This window comes from Fundulus heteroclitus, chromosome 10 (genome assembly GCF_011125445.2).
Source record: "Fundulus heteroclitus isolate FHET01 chromosome 10, MU-UCD_Fhet_4.1, whole genome shotgun sequence".
Classification (NCBI taxonomy): domain Eukaryota; kingdom Metazoa; phylum Chordata; class Actinopteri; order Cyprinodontiformes; family Fundulidae; genus Fundulus; species Fundulus heteroclitus.
This window is the reverse complement of record NC_046370.1, coordinates 6,175,526-6,198,992: the sequence shown is the minus strand read 5'-3', so window position 1 is coordinate 6,198,992 and position 23,467 is coordinate 6,175,526. Positions and strand designations below refer to the sequence as shown.

At 39.0% G+C, this 23,467-nt stretch overlaps 1 protein-coding gene across 1 annotated transcript in view; it reads left to right on the top strand.

The window, feature by feature from the left end:
- Positions 1-2,343: 2,343 nt before the first annotated feature.
- Positions 2,344-23,467, top strand: part of LOC105919501 (zinc finger protein 385C) — a 115,389-nt gene continuing 94,265 nt past the window's right edge. The window contains exon 1 of the mRNA XM_036141842.1: positions 2,344-2,534. Coding sequence (XP_035997735.1) covers positions 2,492-2,534 — 43 coding nt within the window. The 5' untranslated portion in view covers positions 2,344-2,491. The remainder of the gene's footprint in view (positions 2,535-23,467) is intronic.

Sequence of the window (23,467 nt, the reverse complement as noted above, 5' to 3'; positions counted from 1 at the left end):
TGTTCCGAACCCCCTGAGTCAGCAATTTATAGAATCACCTATTGCTGTAATTATGGCAGCAAGTCTTTTGGGGGTCTATAGGGTAGTTCACGCGTGACGTCCCGCGTGACGTCAGCGCTACATCCGGGTCCCGCTGGTAGGCAGAAAACAGTACTGTTCTCGTCTACTACATGACAAAACGGGTGATTTAGAGCGTACTTTTACTTCGTTTATTTATGGAATCTAAGCAATGCCTACGACTTGTTGTGCTCCCGGTTGCACAGAGAGGCATTTCAAATCGTTGGATGTACGTTTCTGTCGTTTACCGAAGGAGAAAGGACGAAGAAAGAAATGGATATTTTCAATGAAAAGAGCGCAGGCAGATAATCCCAATGGACTGGGGGAGTGATCATACTACGACAGAATTTGCAGTCTACACTTCATCTCCGGTAAATACAACTTAATTCTGCTCTAGTCATTGTTCTACTTAAATAGCGGCGGAGGGTACACAGATCGCTACACGGGCCGGAGAAGCGGTAGCAGCAGCAGCCAAGCAGCAGCGGCGGAGCAGGCAGCGGCTGCTCTGCCAGTTCACGGGCTGCGGCAGCAGCCAGCGGCTGCTGCGTAGTAAACACTACACGGGCCGGCGCCGCCGGCTACACGGGCCGGGCCGGGGCGGCTAGCAGCAGCTAGCAGCAGGGGCTACAGCAGCTGCTGCTGCCATTACGCCCCGGTTCACGGGCGCTAGTACTTGTGTTTACGCTGCAATGTCGCCGACACCGCCACCCATTTTAACAAGACAAAAACACCTAAATAATCCGTAGTGAAATTATTTATTTTTTTAACCTACCGGGCCTCTGCTGAGACGCGGCCTGTGTCCGACGCCGCTTTGTGCTGTTGCACAAACATGTGTGAACAACATCCATCCATCCATCCATTTTCTGACCGCTTAATCCCTCATGGCGTCGCGGGCGTTGCTGGAGCCTTTTTCCCGATTTAAAATAATTGTAGCCGTCCAGTGGTTTCATGGCTTTCGTGCTCTCTGTCTGTACTGGCCTGCCGTGTTTATAAGGCAGCTGTATGTCATGGTACGGAGCGCTTGGCCAGCATTTCACAGACTCGCTCCGTCCCTTAAGGCTTTTGCTGTGTGGATCTGGCAATCTGATACCATCAACCATCAACTTACTCTTAAAACGATCGTGTAGTACGTTATCTAAAGAAGAAAAATACGCGGAGAACTCGTCAGTTTCTCTGTTTGCGTCCGCCATTGGGTTCGTCTTTTGCCTACCGGTCCGGCGCGCATGCGCGAAAAACCCGCCTCAAAACAATAACAATGAACTGGTCTATACCTGGCATCTTTTACATAGGGATTGAGATTTTTACACATTCTTCTTTCCACAGTAGTTCAAACTACATAATTGTGTAGTTTTGGGTTTAGGGCTGAACTTTGACTGGACCATTCTAACAGATGTTTATTGTTGTTTTCATTTCTTGCATGAATGCTACACCGGGCAAGCAACTTTTTAAGAAGTGTAATTATCTTTTTTCCCCAAAAATGGGTTATAATGTTTTCTACAATCTATCAGTGTATTACAATTCATTTCAAGTTGGACCTACCGCCGTTTTGTCACAATCTAAGCCTCTTGATTGCAAGAACAATGAATATTCTCTTCTGTGCAAGTTCCTAGCAAGTTTTCATAATTGTAAATATGAGTTTAAAAAAATATCTGTTCAGCACAGAATAATGTATTTCAAGCTTGACCAGAATAGACATTTTCGATTTTGAACTAGAGCTGAAACAAGGGAATCCAGATTTCTAATAAACTATAAAAAAAAAAACACTACTTAAATTTAGCTCTCAAAAGGAACCAGATACCAACTGTGTTGTCACTTGCCATACACCATTCCATCATTACACTGTGCACAATTCATTGAGATGTTAATTTTTCTGATGTTATATGCTATAAATGTTTTTGAAACTCTTGTGGTGACCCTTGAGGCAGTGGCTCCCTGGGAGAAGAGCCATTTTGCACAAATCAGAAACTTCTGGTTTTGTTTAGCTGGTATGGCCGTAAAACTGAACTGTAATATGTTTTTTTTTTTTTTTAATACTGATATGAGTGTTCTTTTTATCCACATATTGTGTCAAAATCCTAATTTTGGAAGCTGTAATCATACTTCTTCCTTGTTTCTGAGGTTATGGGATAAAACATCAGTCGCTCAGCTCTATTGTGAAAATGTACAGAAAAACGTAAACGTTGTGGTGTGAGTCTCTGCTTTTTTATGGCCCCCGCTCTGTTGTCTCAGCGGCTGATTTCATTTGGTCCCTCTCTGCTTTCCTCTCTCATCCCCACGCGCTGTGATTCGGTATCTCTGTCGCACAGGCGGCGGCAGTGGCGCAGCGCGCGCCCATTACCCGCGCAGTTTATCTTTTTTCTTGACTGGCTCGCGGGACCGAACACGCTCTCGCGCGGGGGGGCTGAGCTCGCGCTGTAATCTGTGGCAGCTGGAAATGGACAGCGACAGCAGAGGAGCTCCGCAGCCGTGTCGCACAGGTAGGAAAACACAGTTTGGTTTTTACATTTTGAGGCTGTCTAAACTGCTTTTAGACTCGTTTTTAACGCTTTTCTTGTGGCTGCTTAATGTGTCACTTTTTATTTCATGGAAAAGCAACTCATTTCCGTAAAACTGCCCCAAACCATCACGTTTGTTGTAAAACTAATTTTCTATCCACACACCGTTTATTTTTTTATTATTCTAAACATGTATAATTTGGTTTATTGCTGCCTCTTGTAAAATATAACTAAAAGTTGTGGTTCTTTGAAGTAACCTCTCAAGGTGTCATTTAAAGTGATATTTGAAGCATCCGAAAAGCAAGAAAGTAAAAATTGACGTAATTTAATTGAATTTTCAATGAATGGGAATTGTTTTTATTGCTTGCGCTTGTATTATTTTCAGAAAGGCGGGTCAGACTTTCTTAGTCTTTAATGTAGAATAAGGCAATGAATAGTGTGTGCGTGCGTGTGTGTGTGTGTGTGTGTGTGTGTGTGTGTGTGTGTGTGTGTGTGTGTGTGTGTGTGTGTGTGTGTGTGTGTGTGTTGGCTGTTAAATAAAGCAACCAGATGACTTATTGTTAATTCAAACGTTGCTCTTTGCCACTTCCGCTTATGTTCTAATGTTTCTTATCCACCTGGATTATTCTGTGGTGCACGGTTTATAGCACTACATATATTAAGAGTTATATTGAAATCTTTTTTCATCCATTTTTTAATCACTTTCTATACAAGATCACATTTAAATTTTTTAAGAGAAATTCATTTTGCTTAGAACAGATGTGGAATAGCCGTAGCTCAACTGATTTAACTTTAAATGATGAGTAGAGTGAGAAACATTCCGTAAAATTTTCTAAAGGACTTAGAGGAATTAAAGTATAAAGTTTTATCTCCCCAAGAGTCACCATTTTGTCAGTAGATAGCTGTAGTTATTTCCCTATTACATAACATTTAGGGATTTACATGAATATATATTTTCTTTGTTCTAAACCGAAGCATTTTGGTGTGATATTTAAACCGCATAATACTAAATCAATACTTGGCTATTCGTGAGATTTGTAAATATGTATCACTGCTATATGTCATTTAACTACATAAGGTGGTTATGTTAGAGGTAAGAATGACATGCAAAAATAATATTACCCTAAGACATACACACAAGAAAAGAAGTCCCATCCATCAATTTGGCTGTCTGTCCAATGCTATGAAGTGGTCGGCAGTAAATTGCTAGCAACAAATCGCATGATTTTTTTGAATGGTAGTTGGCAGATTGCAACCTACTGACTACCAGTTTACTTCAGTATTCTCTTCCACATGCTTGATTGAAATTTTAAGCTGCTGCTCAAAAAGCAAAGCAGGCCAGCTCATTCTAACGTGTTTATTTTTCTATTTTCACATGTTGTCATAAGGTAAAACTGCAATATGGCTGCCGGTCTGGCAATGTGTGTAGAGATTCAAGTTTGAAGGCAAATTTAATAAAACCAAAATATTCTTTTTTTTTGTGCACATTTAGTTTTATTTATTCTCAACTAAGGGTGGATGTGCATCTGAATCATTTGCAGAATTTCTGCTCTTAAACAAGATTCTGCAAATTTGCTAAATTAATAAAGCACAGAAAAGAGGGCCTATCGAGATATTTCAAAATCGGAAATATTTCTGTTACATTTGCTTCTGGGATTTGTCTTCAGTTTATATGTCCTCCATAAATATTCCCGTGTTTCTTTCATTACTGCAAGTGTTCCCGTTGCGCACTAAGCTTCAGCTCAATTCAAATAGAGTAGACACACTTTAACACCCTGCATTGGCCACATCATTACATTCTCCATCATCTTTAAATGACCTTGCTCTCCTCAGTCCCTCTTTGCGGCTGCTTCAAAGCTAAATGGCCACAAATGACTGTCTCCTGCCTGCCAAGCATTGCCAACGCGATGTTCTTTTCCAACTGCACTGAAGCAATCATTTCGCTGCAAACAAAAGGTCCTTGATTCATCAAGTCCCGCATCTCCCACTGCCCACTCCCCAGAGGGATGCAGTCATTTTCACTAGCATCCTCATGCGTGCAGCTGGGAGTTGGTGCTTCGTTTTTTTTTTTAGCAGCTTTTGTGGTTCTTTCAAGCTCTTAGTTGTGTATACTTCTGGATCCAACTCACACAGAGACTGCTTGTAAAGTATATTTTCACACAGAGAATAATATTATAATATATTTCCCATAAAACGCTCCCTACTGCGTAACACGTACTTAAAAGGTAAAAAAACAACAATTGATGGCTGTTAAAAAAGGTAAACAGTCTGAGCATTAATACTATGGAGGGCCATTCCTGCCATGATTCAGAATAGATACAGAAATAAAGAAATGACTCAATTAAATAAATACAGTGCTGAAAAGGAGTCAAAAATATCAATTATACAATAAAATAATGAAAAGAAGACCTTTATTCAGTAATTGACTTTGACAATTAATTTTGACAATTGCCAATTATTCAGCTGAAAATATATATTTCTATTTCAATATTTCACAGACATATTTTATCCCTTTGATGTATTGCACGTTGTTTATTTAAACCACTCATTTTCAGTTATCTGTTTTTCTTGAACTCTTTATTTACTGTTTGTTTATTTATTACAAGTGATTTTTTTCTCCAACCCTTTTATTTTTTCATATGTATTTACACCCAAATATATTTAAAACGTGTTTTTACCTAAAAAAAAAATTTTTTTAATTATTTTATCGTTCTTTTAATTCTGAAACACTGACACATTTCCGCCTCTAATATACCCCTGTGGCATTTTCTTCCCTAATGGATTCCCCCCAGCCCTTTTATTTTCATCCCCTCTTTTTCCATCGCCTAAACCTTCTTGCCGATTGGTTGAGCTCAAGCCTGTAGGAAGTAGCTGAGTGCCTGCTTGTGGTGGAAAGGAACTATCTGTAGCGGCTAACTTCCCTCGTATGTGCTAATGAACTTAAAAGTGTTGTGGATTTGGCAGTAAGTAGCACAGTTAGCAGCAGATAGTGCAGTTGGCCGTGATACTTCACTGCATCGGGTTGACTGTCTAATGAGAGAATGCTTCAATCTACAGGAGCACGGATTATTACGGTGGCTGTCGTGTCGCTATCAAAATAAAGGCATGCACTAGAGACGGAGTATGTTTCACATCTGATTAGTCAAAACATATTTTAAGAACCTCACAGCTGAATTACCAGCTTAAAACCTGGTAAAAAATATATAAAACACCATGTTTTAAGCCATCGTCCCAGGATGCTTTATGTCCTGATAGCCTACTGATCTTAGTTTCTAATTCTTATTTCATATGGAATTGTATGATTAAAGTTCACAAAGAGGTATATTCATAATTCTAAAAACCTAATAAAGGCTTGGGCCACGTCTAAGTCCAAAAAACAAAGGAATAATACCTTATTGGTTAAAACAGAAACACAGTGCTTGGTTTCTGGGAACACTGAAAGTTCCCTGGTTCAAATCCCACAGACTTCCTCATTGGATTCCTGAACAATACCCTTAACCACGAAACACTTCCTGGGTGCTGCATAAGACTCCTTCTAAATGTATTGTAAAAGTAATCAACATGGTACCCAGACTGGTCATGAAGGTCGATGTTTTTAAAAGGCTTTAATGTACAGTATAAGGGTCTATCATAAATATGAATAAGTGGTTCTTCATAATTTTTACACATATTTATAACCCCAAACCTTTGCAACTGGGTTGTAATCCTTTTCATGCTTAGACCAGAGATCTTCAGGAAAATCTGCTCTGGATTTCTTTCACAGTTTACATATGTATTTCACAGCAGGACAATATTCTGCTGCAGAAAGGCTCTCACAGCTGGATATGTTGGGAAGAGATGGGCGAGTGAGCCTCTGTCGACGGCACACAAAAGGCAGGACAGAATTCAGAGAATACCATGTGGGTTTACCTGCATTTCCTCCAAACAATCACCCTGACAGTAGCACATGCAGTTCTTTGTTGTGCTAAGAACTGCACGTGCTACGCTTTTGATCAAATTAAGGAGTGTGAAGCAAGAAATTCATAGTAAAGACAATAAAGTGCAACTTTTACTTGGAAGCACACAGCCATGGCAGTACAGAAAGCTCAAGTGAAACCTCTCTGGATGTGTTTTAGCGGAGGGTTGGGAAATAAATCATCAAGAAAATACTGAGGACTTCTTTGTTCGAACAATCCATAACTCCACAATGTCTCCAAAACACCAAGACTGTGATACTTCTGACATAAACTGTAATTTATGTACATTTTCTATGATGCATTTATGTTCAGCCCCTCCTGATCTGTGCAGGGCTAACATCTACGAGCATGGCATGTGTCTTGCAGTCCTGTAACATGACAAAAGGCAGGTCACATTCGCAGATTACTTCTATCCCAAACACCGCTGATGAAGCTGAGTGACCCGCTTATCTTTTTGACCCCCCCTTCCCCTCCCCCTACTTCATACTTTCTCCCCGATCAGAGCCTTTTTCTTTTGTACTTTAGCATTTGGCTGCCGCCGTCTGCCTCAGTAAAAACCATCAGCTGTGAAATTGAGAATAATCATGTGGAACGAGATTGAGCGGGGAGCAGCTTGAGCTCCAGCCCTCTCCTGTCAATGGAGTCATGGCTTCTGCTGATAAAGTCTACCAAAGACCGAACAATCATTCATTAAGCATACCGTTGGTTTTATTGTTGACTCTCTGCTAATCAGCATTTTTCTCCCAAACCTTCATCTCTTTAGTGTCAAGGTGGTTAAAAAAAACTACAATTGAATATAAATAACAAAAGCTGTGTGTTTCCTGTGTCTTTAATGGAGATTGATGACATGTCCCGTTGGTCCTCTACACTGAATGCTACAGCTGCCATTTGCGTGGCATTCCTAATGTGTTTTATGACTAATGGCCATGACAGCCAGCTGGCACACAACTCTCCCCGTCTTTATTTGAAGACCCGCTGGACAGTTGGCGAAGTAAAACGCAAATTAACCAGGAAGATCCACAACAAGAAAAATTAAAGAGTCCCCACATTGCTCTGTTAGAGTATGTTGACATAAAACAAAAATACAACATTCCAATATCTGAGCTGCTTCTGAAGTTTAAAACTGCGGAAAAAAATGATAAAAAACAAAAGTGTATAAACTCTCTTAAGGTCTGTCAGATACACAAAAATGTATCTTCTAATGTTTTGACAATGATTTTGTAGTTATTATAGCCTCCTTAAAATTATATTCATATTATATTAATAATTCTATTATAATTTAGACTAGTATGGGGGTGTTCATTTAATCATTCATCCATTCATTCAAATAATACAAATTGTAATACTCATAATAATATTTTCAGCATTGCTATGATAAAAAAATGTGGGGCGTATAAAATAAAAAAAATATGGTTAATAGATAATTAAATATAAACTAATACAATTTTTATTGTTGTCACAACCAATACGAACATTTTTCTTTTTGTCATTTTGGTCTAAAAACGTTTTGATTTTTGAGTGTATAGATCTGAAGAAGCAGTTCTCATTTAATATAATATCAAATGTTTATAATATATTAAAGTTAAAGTAATATATATATATTATATATTATTAGCGTGTTTAATAAGAAAATACTGCTTCAGCTGGATAATCATTTTTATATAGCTTTGGGAGCTGTATTGGGCAGCTATGTTTCAACAAAGATAATAATAATAATAACAATAATAATAATAATAATAATAATAATACATTTTATTTAAAAGGCGCCTTTCTAGACACTCAAGGTCACCATACAGAAGGGTAAAAAAACAGAATGTCAGAAACAAAATCAAAACAAAAAACATTTAAAAAATACCGATATACAGATATCTTAAAAAGTGTGCAAGGAAACAATATTGGCTAAAACGGTAAGCAACCCACCTTTGGTTTTACTAATTTAGCTAATTTTTAAGTTGCCTGTAGACACAGATGTCCAATAGATGCTTGAAAAATGTTACCTTTATATGGGTGATACACTCCTGTCTTTATGCTCTGTAGCTGCCAAAGGAAAACAAGCACTTTATATGATCAGTAGTAATGTGAAATAGACCATCAGTTAAAGTACCAACCACAGCCATCATCAGAAGCAAATTGCAGGTGGACACACCATCAGTAGAAACCATAGATTCAGTGCAGATTGCTCTTCCCAGCCTTCCCCCACTGAGTTTGCCTCAGCTCAAACACACATCTGAAATGGATTTCTGGTTAAGTCTCCCACTGAAAACATAATAGCTCTCAGGGTCTGTCATTACAAGTCAAATGAGCATCTCCTTCATGCAGTAAACTTGCTTCGGCACCAGTAGCCAGGATCTTTATTTGTTTTTACCAGAGGTGACGACTGAGCAGGGCCACGTCCGTGGCTGTCTACACACAGATATCTGGCAGGGTGATAAAACTGTTCCTTGAGGTTCTGCAGAAGTGTCAAAACAATCAATAAAAGACATGTTGTGACGGTGAGAATAGTCAATACTAAAAACAGATTTTGCAGTCTTGACTCTGAAAAATATTCCCCGGTGATAGGATCATTAAGAGCCGGTTTATAAGCCGCTGGACTTCTTAGAGGAAATTTGAATTTCCCTTGAGGTAAAACAACATAGATGTGAGCAGGAAAGATTTAGTGAAGTACAAGGCGTGAGGTTAGCACATACAGACTCCCATCTTCCTTTAAAAGTACTGTGTGAAAATGAGTCTTTTTTTTTTCTTCTTGCTGTCATTAAATCCAAGTATGTACTAAAGTCTTCACATAGTACAAGATAGATTGATTTCTCAGTATTTCCCTGCTTGTTTGTTTTGTTGTCAAAGTAAACATGCCACTTACATGCTACCACTAAAATGATGCTGTCTGGTAGATTTTGCTTCCATATCTATTAAGCACTTTCCATTATATTTTGCCTCCGTCTGTAAATGCGCCGACAGATGCGTTTTGATGTCTGAAAACGATCCAAATGATGTTACAGATGAATAGTTGCACTTTGTTTTCCCATCATATGGATGCAGGGACGCACATACACCTTGTGTGGGATGTTGATTTTTTTTTTTTTTTCTACGTACCATTACCTTTCCATTTTCCCTGGGGATGAATTGGTGGTACAGATTTGACACAGTAGGTGAAAGCATTGTGATTTTTTTTTTTCTGTTTTTGTGTGTATTTGTGTTGCATGTGTAGATGTGTACACCCACGTATTACAGCCCAGAGAAGATGTTTCAGAATGGATATAAACAGAATTCCAATTTTTTTTACGATTTTATGTTGATTCTGCTTCACAATAACAATGAAGATTATTGTATCTTGTAAAACAACAGATCTAACGATACATCTAAGGGACAATCACAGCTTTTACTTCAGATTTGGCTTGTGACTAAGGTTCAGCTCAATAGAATAAAACACACGCTTCTAAAGCGAAGGCTGTGTCGCCATGTTGACACCCCCATAGAGTCTCATTGGACCAGCCGCAGCTCTCCGATGTGCTTGTTGCCTGCTTCTCACTCTAGGCTGCTCCTGCAAGTCCCAATCGCTCAGACTGAGTTTGACTCATGCAGGTAATTTATCAAAAAGTTTCTCTTACACTGTCGGTCTTTGCAACCATATGCTGCTGTCTGCGCCTCTGCACTTCCTCCATAATAAATTGCTAGCTTTGAATTAATATTATAAAGATTTGTTGTTTATCATCAGTATAATTTCTTTAATGTTCTAAATCTGCATGTGCAACAACGTTCTGATTTTTGCTCGTAGTACCCACCTAATCCATCTGTGCGCCATTTTTGTATTTATTTTTTCTTTGATCTCAAACAGTTTTGCATCACAACTGAGTCCTCAACCTCTTAGTCTAAAATAGTTCTGCTTGTCGCTCCACAATTTTGCTCTTTGTGCCCCATTTTCACATTGATGGCTATTACCACAAAGCACAAAAGACCTCTCAAGCATGCCAAATTAAATATTTTTTAATTAAAAGTGCCATTACAGTATAGCTGTGCGGCTAGGACTCGGTTTCTATCATGACTCTGCCAGAGGGAGTTGCTGGAGAAGCAGCTGGGCTTTTATATAGCTTCTAAATTATGATCACAGTCATCATTTGGCAAAATTTTCATCTACTATCGCCAGAGTTTATTGGATAATATTATTACTATTATGGTTTTTATTTTGCTGTTGTACATTAGGGGAATCTTTGTTTGCACTTTCCATGCCTTGTTAAAGGAGATTTTGTTTAACAGTGTCATGATCTATGGGACTTGGTTGGTGTTAATTTGTATTACAGCATATTTAGGTTTTGATATCGTTGGATGTTGTCGTGTTCAGTTAAATTATTGTTCATCTAGTCTTAGTCTTCCAGTTTTATCTTGAATACCTGTAAAACTAAATGTCAAGTAAAATAATACATAAATAAATCCTCTCCTTCTATGATGAACAATGTCCGCCCTGGTAGATCCTCTTTTGAAAAGCTGTTCTCCCTTCTCTACCTGCCTTATCAGGGGTTTAGCTATGCTTAACAAAAAACATTTCTATGATTTGTTCATGGCAAAAAGTTGTCCGGTAATCCTACATGCACAATTCCGCACAAAGGATGCAGAGAAAATAAAACACTGCTTAAACTTTTTATTATTATTATTATTATTATTATTATTATTATTATTATTATTATTATTATTATTATTATTATACTCTGGATATAATTGGAGCTGCAGAGAACTTAGATTGATGCAATTGGTAGAGATAGGTGTCAATCAAAAGAAGAGACACTGGTGGCTATTTTGGCTAAACAATGTTAAAAATTATTATTTTGTAATTCTGAACCCTCTGTGGGCCACTAACCCGGAAATGGTTTTAACAAAGTTTTGTTTTTTATCGACTTAATTTTGCAACAAAAAAAACATTAAAAAAAAAAACATAGCGCGTCAACATGGATGAAACATTGTATTAATAATAAAATAATAAGGCCTACTATCTCTAGTCAGCCCAATATTATTTTTGATATCACAGAGTTTGTGTCACTGTGGTAGGTAGATATGCGCTTACAACGGATATTTTTAGCTAAATCTAAAAACACCTTATTTTGGCCAAGTTCTGAAACATTTATATTAATTTATTATCATCAGGTATTCTTAATATTTCCCGCTCCAAATGCTGTGTAACAGCTGGTACTGTACTATCTGCTGGACATGATTTCTAGCGTTAATAAATAATGCTATTGTTTGCAGAGCACTGAGATTATTTTTCTCCCTGCAATTTGCGTCTCTAAAAAATGAAAACAGCTTTTTTATGCGTTTTAATTTGTCCAACAAATCATTTATTTTTGTTGTTTACAACTGTATGAATCCACCTTTACAAGCATAAACCGCCTCATCAGTGCACAACAGATCATATTATACCCCCGAAACCACAGAAAAACTGGATTTTGTTAAAATTTGAATATTTTGTGAGTATTTGTTCCAATCACATTTGATTCATTGCATTAAAAAACCTCAGTTCACTGATATTACAGCTGTAAGGTTTTTATTATTTATTATTTTTCTTGGGCAAGAGGGCGGGGGGCTGTATCAGGTTTAATGTCTAGACACTGATATTTTTGTATATTTTTGCACATTCTTTTTGCTCAAGCTCAGTCAGGTTGAACAGGTTAAATTCTTGTCACATTCTCATTCTGTTTTTTCCACTTATCAACCTTAGATCCATTAATCAGTTTTTTTCCAACAGTAAAAAAAAAAGACATAAATTGGCCTACACATAAATTCCAGGAAATGATGGTCAGCATCAAAACCCTTTAAAGATCCATCTGTCTGAGTCTGATTAGAGGATGACTAAAACTAGAATAGACTGGCCAGCAATCGAAAGGAGCCTGCAAGGAAATTCAGACAGTTACAACCCATTTTACCTTGGTAATGCGCCTAATTAAAAGTCAATCCAATTTATACCTGCCAGCCTTCCAATATGAGTTGGAGAAGATAAGAGCATGGAGCATGCAAGATAAGAGGAATGGGACCGAGGCAAAGCACTGATCTTATCTTTAGACGTCCATCAAAGTTGGATTGTGCTCCAGAAATTAAATGTAATCAAATTTCTGCACAATGAAATAATATATATAATTTTTTGTGATTTCAAGAGTCATTTGATTTACAGTCCACTTAGTTACTAAAGCAGGCTGCTGAGATAATTCATTCAACATATATTTAGGCTGCTGGCCACATATATTCACACCCGTTGGTAAAGATTCCCAAAGGAAACTAAAAAATGTAAATAGTAAATAAACATTTTGCTGCAGTAGCATAATGTGACACTGAATTTTTTTAGAAAAATTAATTTGGGCATTTTTATTTGGTAGGGATAAAAATACCATGTTAAAGAAAAAAAAAAAAAAAAATATATATATATATATATATATATATATATATGTGTATATGTGTATATATATATGTATGTGTATGTCTACTGTGTTATATATCATTTGTCTGTGTTGTCTATATTCTCTTCTATATCTCATATACTCATATCTATCTCTATCTATCATCTCCTCTCTATTCTCTCTATCTCTATCTCTCTCTTGTGTCTCTTTTGTTCTCTCTCTTGTCTATCTCTGTCTCTTCTCTCTATCTCTCTCTCTTCTCTCTTCTCTGTCTCTTTTGTGTTCTCTGTCTATCTCTCTGTCTCTGTCTCTCTCTCTGTCTCTCTCTGTGTTCTCTCTGTCTCTCTCTCTCTCTTCTTCCCTCTATTTGTTCTACTCATACCTCTGGTCACTCTTGTATCTCTATATATCCTATCTATGTGTATCTCTCTCTCTCTCTCCCTATGTATCTCTATGTCTCTGTCTCTATCTATATGTCTCTCTCTGTCTCTCTCTGTCTCTGTCTATATCTCTCTCTGTCTCTCTATGTGTCTCTGTGTCTCTCTCTCTGTCTGTGTATGTATATGTGTCTCTCTCTCTGTCTGTGTATGTCTATCTCTCTCTCTCTCTCTCTCTCTCTCTCTCTCTCTCTCTCTCTCTCTCTCTCTATCTCTCTCTCTCTGTCTCTGTCTCTCTCTCTGTGTCTCTCTCTGTCTATCTCTCTGTCTCTCTCTGTGTGTCTCTGTCTCTCTCTCTCTGTCTCTCTGTCTCTCTCTCTCTTCTCTATGTGTGTCTCTGTCTCTCTCTCTGTCTCTCTGTCTCTCTTCTGTCTCTCTCTGTGTGATCTGTCCTCTCTTCTCTCCCATCTCTCCTCATCTGTCCTCCCTCTCTTGTGTCCCTCCTTATCCTCCTTTCTCCCTCTCTTGTTTCATTCTCTCTTCTCTACTATGTATATATATGTCTCTGTATATAGATCTTAAATATTATATATGTGTCTATATATGTTATATATGTTGATATATATATATATGTAATTATGTTTGTGTATATATATCTTCTTATATCTATATTATATCTTCTATCTATATATTATGTTCTGTATGTGTATGTCTATATGTATATATCTGTATATCTCTCTTCTCTGTCTCTGTTTCTATAGTTATGTCTATTTATCTATCTCTCTGTGTCTTTTCTCTCTATAATGTTTGTATCTATCTCTCTTATCTCTTATCTATATACCCCCCCGTCGCCTGTTACTAAACCCACCCTGCCGTTAGTTCTCTCTTACTACTTGTGATGAGGTTGAAGCGAACAGAGGAAAGGATCTTTGACCCTTCCTCTTTGCAAAATCTCTCTTGATATAATGTACGGAGGTAGGACCCAGTACACAACCAAGACAAGTCAGTGACATTATAAAGCAGTATATTGAAGGCGGAAGCTCGGTTACTTGCCGGACTATCGTCTCCGCTTGTTACGGAAACTCCTGGAGGCAGAGACAGCAGGGTAATGATCTTGGTGACTTGAGCGACACACAAGAAGTGGGGGTAGATCACTAACCTTTGTTGGGGCAGAGTCTGAGACAGTTGGGAGCCGGCTTGTGTGGGTGGACTGGGGCTGGATCACAACGATCCAGAGAGGGTTGGGCTCCCAGGTAGGCAGTCCATGTTGGGCAGGCAAGGCAATCCAGGGGCCGAACCGGGTCAGACGTTCAGACAGGCAGACAGTATCAGAATAGGGGACAGGCAGGCTCGGAGTCAAAGGCAGAACAGGTCGGATTACAGGCAGGTAGGCAGACAGACAGAATCAGAATGCTGGATGAATCTCACCGGGATAGCTAGAGACAATCTGGCACTGATGGCTGGTCTGAAGGCTGCTTATATGGTGGTGGAAACACGTGAATGCTGAATGCAGGCAGGTTGGAGCTGAGCAGGTGTGCTGAGTGACTGATCAGACCAGCAGCCGTGCCAAGATCATCACACTGGATCCTCCAAAGTACTGGGTCCTCTCTTATATCAACTTCTGTTGATATAAGACCTCACAGGCCACCAAATTTATATTTAAAATGTCTTTGTATTTCCAATATTTCATGAATGTCATGCACTCTAACAAGGTTCCCAGGGTCTTTGGAAGAGAAACAACCCACAGCATCACAGATCCTCCACCATACAAAACAGTAGACATGAGTTACTTTCCGCATTTCATCCTTTTTTGTACAACAAACCCTTCTGGAGTGTTTGATGCTTAAAAGCAATTTGTGATAGCAGGGGCTTCTCTTGGCATGTCTCCTAAACATCAATTAGTATGTAAATGTCTTTTGGTTGTTATGGAGATTTGTTAGCTTTTCAGATTTTTTTTATCACCATTACTCTCCTACTCACTGTGCTACCCAATAGTGGCTATAATAAATGGGCTTCTCTGTCACATCCTGTTAATACTCCACACAAACAGAACGTGAGGGATGTGCAATTACAATTGTCTTAACACTTTGACCGAGTTAAAGCAAACATTTGCCTCAAAGGTATATAACTTTTAGATTTTTTTGTAGTCTAATCAAAAGCTGACATTTTGATTTTTGTTTTCCGTTTTTTCACTTTGTCACAGCAAGCAGAATGGGGCTTTGTCTACTGTAGTTAAACCAGACATTTTGCTTTACCAAAGGACGCTTTATACTTATAAAGCCCCCTTGGCACCCAACCCTTAATGATTTATTTTATTGCCGTTAAATTATTTTGTACAAGCTGATGCCAAACACGACTGCAATAACAATGACAGAGTAAGAGAAGAGAAGACAGAAGAAGAGAGAGGACAGAGACACGAAGAAAACGTGTTGTACAAAAACAATTGTACTGCCTCCATTGGGGAAGACAATGACAAACACCTGCAAAGAAGCAAAGCTAACTTTAATAAAAGGTGCATAGTTATGGGTGCAGAGGGCCACTGCCATACCCCTCCATTGGTCAGAAGAGAGGAGAGAGGACCCAAGTCTGAGGAAATCAGCATGTGTGGGATTTTTGATGAACATCAAGAAATAAACGTATCTTCTCTTTTCTTTAAGTAAGCCATTATTGCTTTAAAGAATTGACCATGATTTCTCCAGTCCGGTTACATCTATCAGAGATTTTAAATGCCATTGCCAACCTACTTATGCGAATAGGAAAACTGTCACAACTTGCATGGCCTCACATTGAAAAACGTCCCTGCAGCCTCGCTATGAACAATGCAAACACTCTTGTGTTTGCTGAGAGCATGTGAACAAATTTATTTCACAGGAGCAAACACACACACAGGATAAATTCACACATCTTTAACACCTTCCAGTCAGCCCCTTTCTTTAAATATATTTAAAACTAGCGAAGGAGATTGAGGTTAAGTCTTTTTTGAGTGTTAGGAGAAGGCAGAGGAGGATTACAGATAACATTGACCCGATCGCCTCCACAGCCTGCGCCTCACACTGTTGCCAACGAGGCAATTTCATTATAATCCCTCAGCACAGTTAACTGTATGGCTGTCAATATTCCTAGAGTGCCTCTAAATCTCAGCAGGTTCAGACTATTTAAAGCATCCTATGACATGTTTCGTTGTTCATATTCTCAGTTATAAAAAGCTGTCAGGAGAATACAGCTAAATTCAGGGGTCACTTTCACCCAATATTCCTATAAATACGTTGTTGAAATATTATTGGCTTTACTCAATGTAATGTTGCCTTAAAGATGTGTAAATTTAGTGTTTTACCATATGAGTATAAAGTTTTGCTGGTAATTACAGTTGGCTTTTGGATAAGTGAGATTGCCAGCTGTGAAAGTAAAAAAAGAAAATGCAGAATGGTTTGTGGCAATTTGCCCTTGGAATCACAGACACACTGCTTTTCAGTGAATTTTCTACTCTTCATTGTAGCAATCTGCTGTAAAGCAGGCTAAAAGGACGTTTTTCAAGAAAATGCACAATCTCAAATAGTTTTAACATTTAATTTCAGAGACCATCAAAGCTGTGTGTAAATGTGTGTCCAACACACATGGCTATCAGCTGGAATAAAGCTACGTTATCTTACACATTAGTAGATACAGCTGCACAGTCTGGACCTGGCCTGTTTGGTGGATTAGCGAAACCACACAGTGACAGACAAACACAGGACAGATTGAATGTAAAGCACTTTGCATTGTCTTTGTACTGAAATGAGCTAATACAAATACATTTTCCTTGCCTTGAAGGATGGCAATGTAGAAGATGACCAGCAGATCATAGGAAATATTATACTTTGTGAGTTGCTGCAGGAAGTTTGGTCTCTGCTGGGTTTCCTTCTATGTCTGATAACTAGCTCAGGTCTGGAGACAGGGTGGTTCCTAGGATCCTGAAGTGACCCACTGCAGTGTTGTTGATGATGGTGAGGCGAGGCAGTGTGGGGCTGTTCTCTGAAACAGGAAGTAGAACGTTTTCTGAACTGGATTTATCAATTACATTCATCCTGCCACCGATTCTCTACTCCCTGTTAGCTTTGCAGGCCTTGTGGGGGGCTGGTGCCTATCTCTAGTGATCATTTATGTGTAGATTGTTTCCGTAATCATCTTCCTGATTTGTATTCTGAATATAAGTCATTTTTATGTCAACTGCAGATTGAAAGAAAGGCACATGAGCCTTTCTGGTTTAAATGTTGCAGAATTTGCTGAGTGGAGATCTGCAAATAGTTGGTCTCAAGTTCAGCTTTTTTAATGCATGGTTGGCAGATAATTTTTTTTTTTGTCATAATTCATAGAAACAATCAAGAATTATTTCAGTGGTTTCAACAGATCCAAAAAATGGAGTGATCAGCTCCCATCCACAACCCTTGATGGGAAGTGTTGTTTCTTCTTTCCCTGTGTGGAAAACCGTCCCCGCTGAGAATCAAATAAACCACCAACGCCGTTCATAGTCTGTTTACAAACACACTACTGGTTTTAAAGGTTCCTGATCCGGTAAATTATTATTTATGTCCATTTGTAGACTTGTAACTTCTCGTGGAGTTTTTGGAAATTCATGTAAATTGTACGTTTTGTACTTGAACATTTCAAGTAATGAACATTTGAACATTTGCAAAGGACTATTCTAAAACATTCATGCAATTGCACAGCATTTTATATTGTTCTGTAAAATGCTATCTGTCTTTTTCGACTTGAAAATTTCAATTTTATAGATGCTAAGGACTATTTGCACATTTGAACTACTTAAGAAGTGTCGTTTGGTATGTTCAACTCGAGTATTTTATAGTTTTATCTGAACATGCCTTATCAATCAACAATTGCTCAGTATTTTTCCCTTTCTGATAAGCCCTTCTCTTCTGCTGTACAGCTTAATTTTAAATGTAGCCTTTTTTTTTTTCAAATTAAGTTTTTAAACTTTTGAGGGTCTTTTCTATGAACACTTATTCTTTGTTTTTTGAGCAATGCTATTTTTTAACAGACAAACCTGAAGTGGACGCACCTCATCTTGATTTCATGTGATGCTGTTATATTAAGAGAGGGACGAGTTATACATAAACCTTTAGTGACAAACTTAGACTATTTCCTACACACTGATAGGCAGTTCATGTGTTTGTAGGTTCAGGCAGGCAGCAGAGAAGAATCAGCTGTTTGCTGACATGTGGGAAGTTTTTGCCACCTTTGTGAGGACCCATATTGGTAATGTGGGTCAATGCGGCAACAAACGCTTCCAACTCGACTGCCTTCAGCTTCACTCTCTACCTAAAGACATTAACTGAAATCTCATACCCCAACCCATAACACTATATATATATATATATATATGTATATATATATATATATATATATATATATATATATATATATATATATATATATATATATATATATGTATATGTATATGTGTGTGTATGAATAAAAACTAGGTCAAGGTCAACTGGCGTGGGACTGTTGAAGGGTGTGTTTGCCTCTGCTCAGTGCTGATCAGAAGGACATGGGAAAAGGAGGCAAAGGAATATCAAAAAGCAAAGGAGAGTTTACTGATTTGTGAATTCCCCACAGAGTTAAGCTGAGCTTGCTCTCACTGCTGCACTCAGGTGGCTAAAATGGGATAAAAAAGAAGAATACATACCTTCACTATCTTAGGTTTTATTCTCTTCAATGTGTGCAGCCACCATACATTTTGACTCTGTAAGGTGGTTTTACCACAGTCCTGTATTACACAGAGTTGCTGGCATTGGACCGAGTCAGCAGGTGTGCACCAGAGCCTCCAGGTCTACATTAACCTGCTACATTAACCTCAAGGGGTATATTAACCTGCTACATTAACCTCAAGGGGTACATTAACCTGCTGCTAAAAACATTTCAGCAGCAGCAGAAATATATTTGTCCCACTGCAGAGCCATACTGGCAGATGTTTGTCCAGATCTCACTTAGCAGCTGAGCGTGAACTATTTGCACTTGATTGCAGGTATTTTTTCTTTTAATTATTATTAAACTTAATATTTCTGATACCAATCCATTCCACTGTACCCTATTATTACAACTAATATGAGGGTAATAAAAAGCAACTTTAAGAAAAACAGTATTTCTCCACTTGCTCTCTGCTTTAAAAAAGTAAATATTACTTTGAACCATTTTGAAGCTTTGGCAGAAACTCCACCCTGAACTATGAAAAGTATGTGCTGGTTTGTTACAGAGCTAATTAATTATCTTAATGTAAATCATGAGTTTTTTTCTGATGAAGATCATAAAACATAAAAACAACATTTATTTACTTCACGTTCAGTCTTACCAGCTATGAGAGTCCAGAAGCATGAGCTCCTGCAGGGTTCGTTAGTGAGTTTATTTTGCTTTTTGTTAGTTTGTTTTGTTGTTGCTTTAGACTCGGTCATCTTTACTTGGACTGGGACTTGGCTCCGTGGACCCAGCGTCTATTCCATCACTGATACAACTGATAATTGTAGTCATTTTAATATCTCTGCTGATGACAGGAATCTAAATTAGTCTGATAGTCTTAGGTATACAGAGTAAAAAAAAAAAAAACCCGGTCAGATGCACAACCAAGTTTTTGTGTCGATACCATGAAGGGAGGGGATCCGTTTTGGTGGCCTTAGGATTGGGTCACTGCTATTCGCGGATTACGTGGTCCTATTGGCTTCATCAGGGCGTGATCCACAGCTCTAACTGGAGCGGTTCGCAGCTGAAAATCAGTGCCTCCAAATCCGAGACCATGGTCTTGAACCGGAAAAGGGTAGAGTGCCTTCTCCGGATTGGGGAGGATGTGCTGCCCCTAGTGGAGGAGTTTAAGTATCTTGGGGTCTTGTTCACGAATGAGGGGAGGATGGAGCGGGAGATCGACAGGCGGATTGGTGCAGCGTCTGCTGTGAAGCGGGCGCTGTACCGATCCGTTGTGGTGAAAAGAGAGCTGAGCCAAAAGGTGAAGCTCTCGATTTACCTGGTCGATCTACGTTCCTACCCTCATCTATGGTCACGAGCTTTGGGTCGTGACAGAAAGAACGAGATCCCGGATACAAGCGGCTGAAATGAGTTTTCTCCGTAGTGTGTCTGGGCTCTCCCTTAGAGATAGGGTGAGGAGCTCAGTCATCCGGGGAGGACTCAGAGTAGAGCCGCTGCTCCTCCGCGTCGAGAGGAGCCAGGTGAGGTGGCTCGGGCATCTGGTCAGGATGCCTCCTGGACATCTCCCTGGTGAGGTGTTCCGGGCACGTCCCACCGGGAGGAGGCCCAGGGGAAGACCCAGGACACGCTGGAGGGACTATGTCTCCCTGCTGGCCTGGGAACGCCTTGGGATTCCTCCTGAGGAGCTGGCCCAAGTGGCTGGGGAGAGGGACGTCTGGGCCTCCCTACTGAAGCTGCTGCCCCCGCGACCCGACCCCGGATAAGCAGAAGAAGACGGACGAACGGACGGACTATGAAGCCGGGGTATTTTTACTGAAGGTTATCATACCATGAGAATCATACTTACTTGTCCTCCAGCTTTCAGAGCAGCAGGATATTGGGTGTCATTTTATAAACACCAAAATACTATAAATACTCTAAAAGTTAAAATTCTGCTGCATTGCACTTTTTTTGCTATTATTTGTTGTTTGCAGTGTGGCTCCGACATGTTCGCTGCTGTCACACTAAGGTCACATTTGCTTTGTTGCCCACAGGAGCCTTACGGCCCTCCCAGATGGCCGGTGACAGATGCCCACAGTTGCTCTTGCCCTTGGTTGCAGGCAGTTTCTCCCACTAGATTAAAAAAGAAATAAATAAAAAAAGTTATATTTGAGTTCCCTCAAGGTCCCATTTCCTCAGTTTGTCCTTGGCTTATTTATTGGCACAATTTACTTTATATAATCTTCTGTTTCTCAGGAGGCTTTTATTTTTCTTATGCATCAAAATATTTCAGTTTGAGCTTTTCTGTTGCACTGTTTTCTTAATGTTCTGCCCCCTTCTTTTCACTGCACCATCCTTTTCTGTTTTGTCATGTAGCTGGATGAATGCCTTGCATTAAATGAGATTTCCCTCCTTATTTTCTCTGTCAACTAACGGTTTGGTATAAAACAGAAAACAAAAAGGTGGGAGACTTGTGTCAGCATGCGTCACAGAGCTTCATACCTGCTTTTGAATTGGTCAGAGTTGTGTTGTTGTGATCCAGCTGGACGCAGAGCTACATTAGGCTCACTTTGCACCTTATTAAGACCAGCCTATAGTCTGCTAAACAACCAAGACTGTTATGGCTGAATGTGGCTGAATCGCTGCGACTCAAAAAAAAAAATAATTTCATTGTAAAGTTGATGAACCAAGAGCATAAACAGAAGACTGGGGCAAGGTTTTAAATATATATTTTTTTTCTTGGAAACCTTTGACTACCTGTTTTCTTCCTGAATAGAAACTCTGCTTTAAGGAATTTATTAGGAATTCAGAATAATTAGATCAAAATTTGACTTTTTAAACTGCTGCAGTCTTTAAGCAGGCCCCAGTGTAAAGTGGTCCTAATCAAGTGTGTTATCACACCCAATCCCCCTTGAAAAAGATTATTACAGCTCTAGCTACTTTCTTTGTCAGTGAGGTTACATTCGTTAAAAGCAGTTAAACTTGAAAGTTAGGAGCTAAATAAAAAAATTGTAATACCTTTGAAAATTGACAACTGATTCTCACTGCAATAATCACTGTCCTAATATCAAAAGTAGCGGTAAATTAGCCATTTTGGTTTTTTTGTTTTGTGTTTTATTGACTACTATAAAGGTCAGATCAGATGTAGTGAATTAATAAATTTTTCATCAGTTCTGGATAATTCAGTCCAAATGTAACTTCCCCATGTACTGCAGTTTTCACATAGGACTCTGACCAATATGCTAAGATTGAAGTGAAATCTTTACCTAAATAATTCAGTTTTCTCAAATCAAAGACTTTATTAATAAACCATTGTTCATTGCAGAGTCAGCTTGTTCAGGTTTGGTCAGTCTCAATAGATTCTCAAGGAGCAATGTGCTTCAGGTTCTAGAAGAATCCCTGCTCCAAAACAGCTGACTCAAATGGTTTGATATTTTAGAAACATTATCAAATGGAATTCAGAATCCTTCAAAAAAAATGTGAAATAGTCCTTTAGTATGAGTCTTGCACACAATCTCTGTTTTACACGGATCCAGCAAACACAGAAACCCTGAAGTAAATTTTATAACAATTGTTATTTTTTTTTTATGATTAACAATTGCTGTCACAAACTCTGTGCTGCTGGTAATGCTTTCTCCTTCACTCTTCTCCCTTCTTGTTGCTAATTACAATGCTGGTGCTTTCTTGATGCAAAATGTTGCATAAACTTAAAAACTGGAAGTGTCCTTCAGTCTAGCAGGAACCAGCAAAGTCAAGCCTATGTGAAATTTGGAGGTTTGTGCACTTCTCCCCAGCTGGAAGCACTTTTCCCCATGTAGACCACACGAGTTCTGCGTGCAGCACAGCTGGCGATGGCTCTGTATGAATTAGGATTTTTTTGTTGTTGTTGTTGCAACTGCTTGTTGAGATCCTTTCGGTTCAGGCCAGAGCAGCAGTTGGGCACAATAAATATATCAGCTGCAGTGCAGAGAGCCTTACAATAGCTTACTTGGAGCGGTGCCATCCTGGTGTGATGAGGTTTCACGTTTGGCACGAGGCCAGCTAAGTATTCCTGCTTCAAATACTGAGAAGGCCAAACCATACCAGTGTGCATGAGTCTGGAATCTGCAAAAGTTTTGTACGTGCCTTGAAACTGTCGGTACAGGGAACTCTCACTCTACCATCACACGTCATCTGCAATGCACTGTGTTCATGATGTCCCCCAGAATGTCACCTCAAGACCTGGAACCGGCTATTCACGTTCTGACTGAATATTACTGCCGTAGTGTGGGCTTTACGTTGCCTTGATAACAACAGTTTGACACAATATCAGCATTTAATAAGAAAAATTAAAATAAATAAAAACTTTGACGTTGGCAGTAAAATACGCAGTGAGCAACATTATCCATTAAACCTGCTGAAAACATGGTAACAACATGCCACTGAAGTAACACTAGGAGCAAAATCTGCTTTCTGTCAGATTTTCTTTTCCCCCCCTCTATGACCGGAAGCACACTGCAATATGACAGAGTCCATCTGGGTAAAAGAGATTA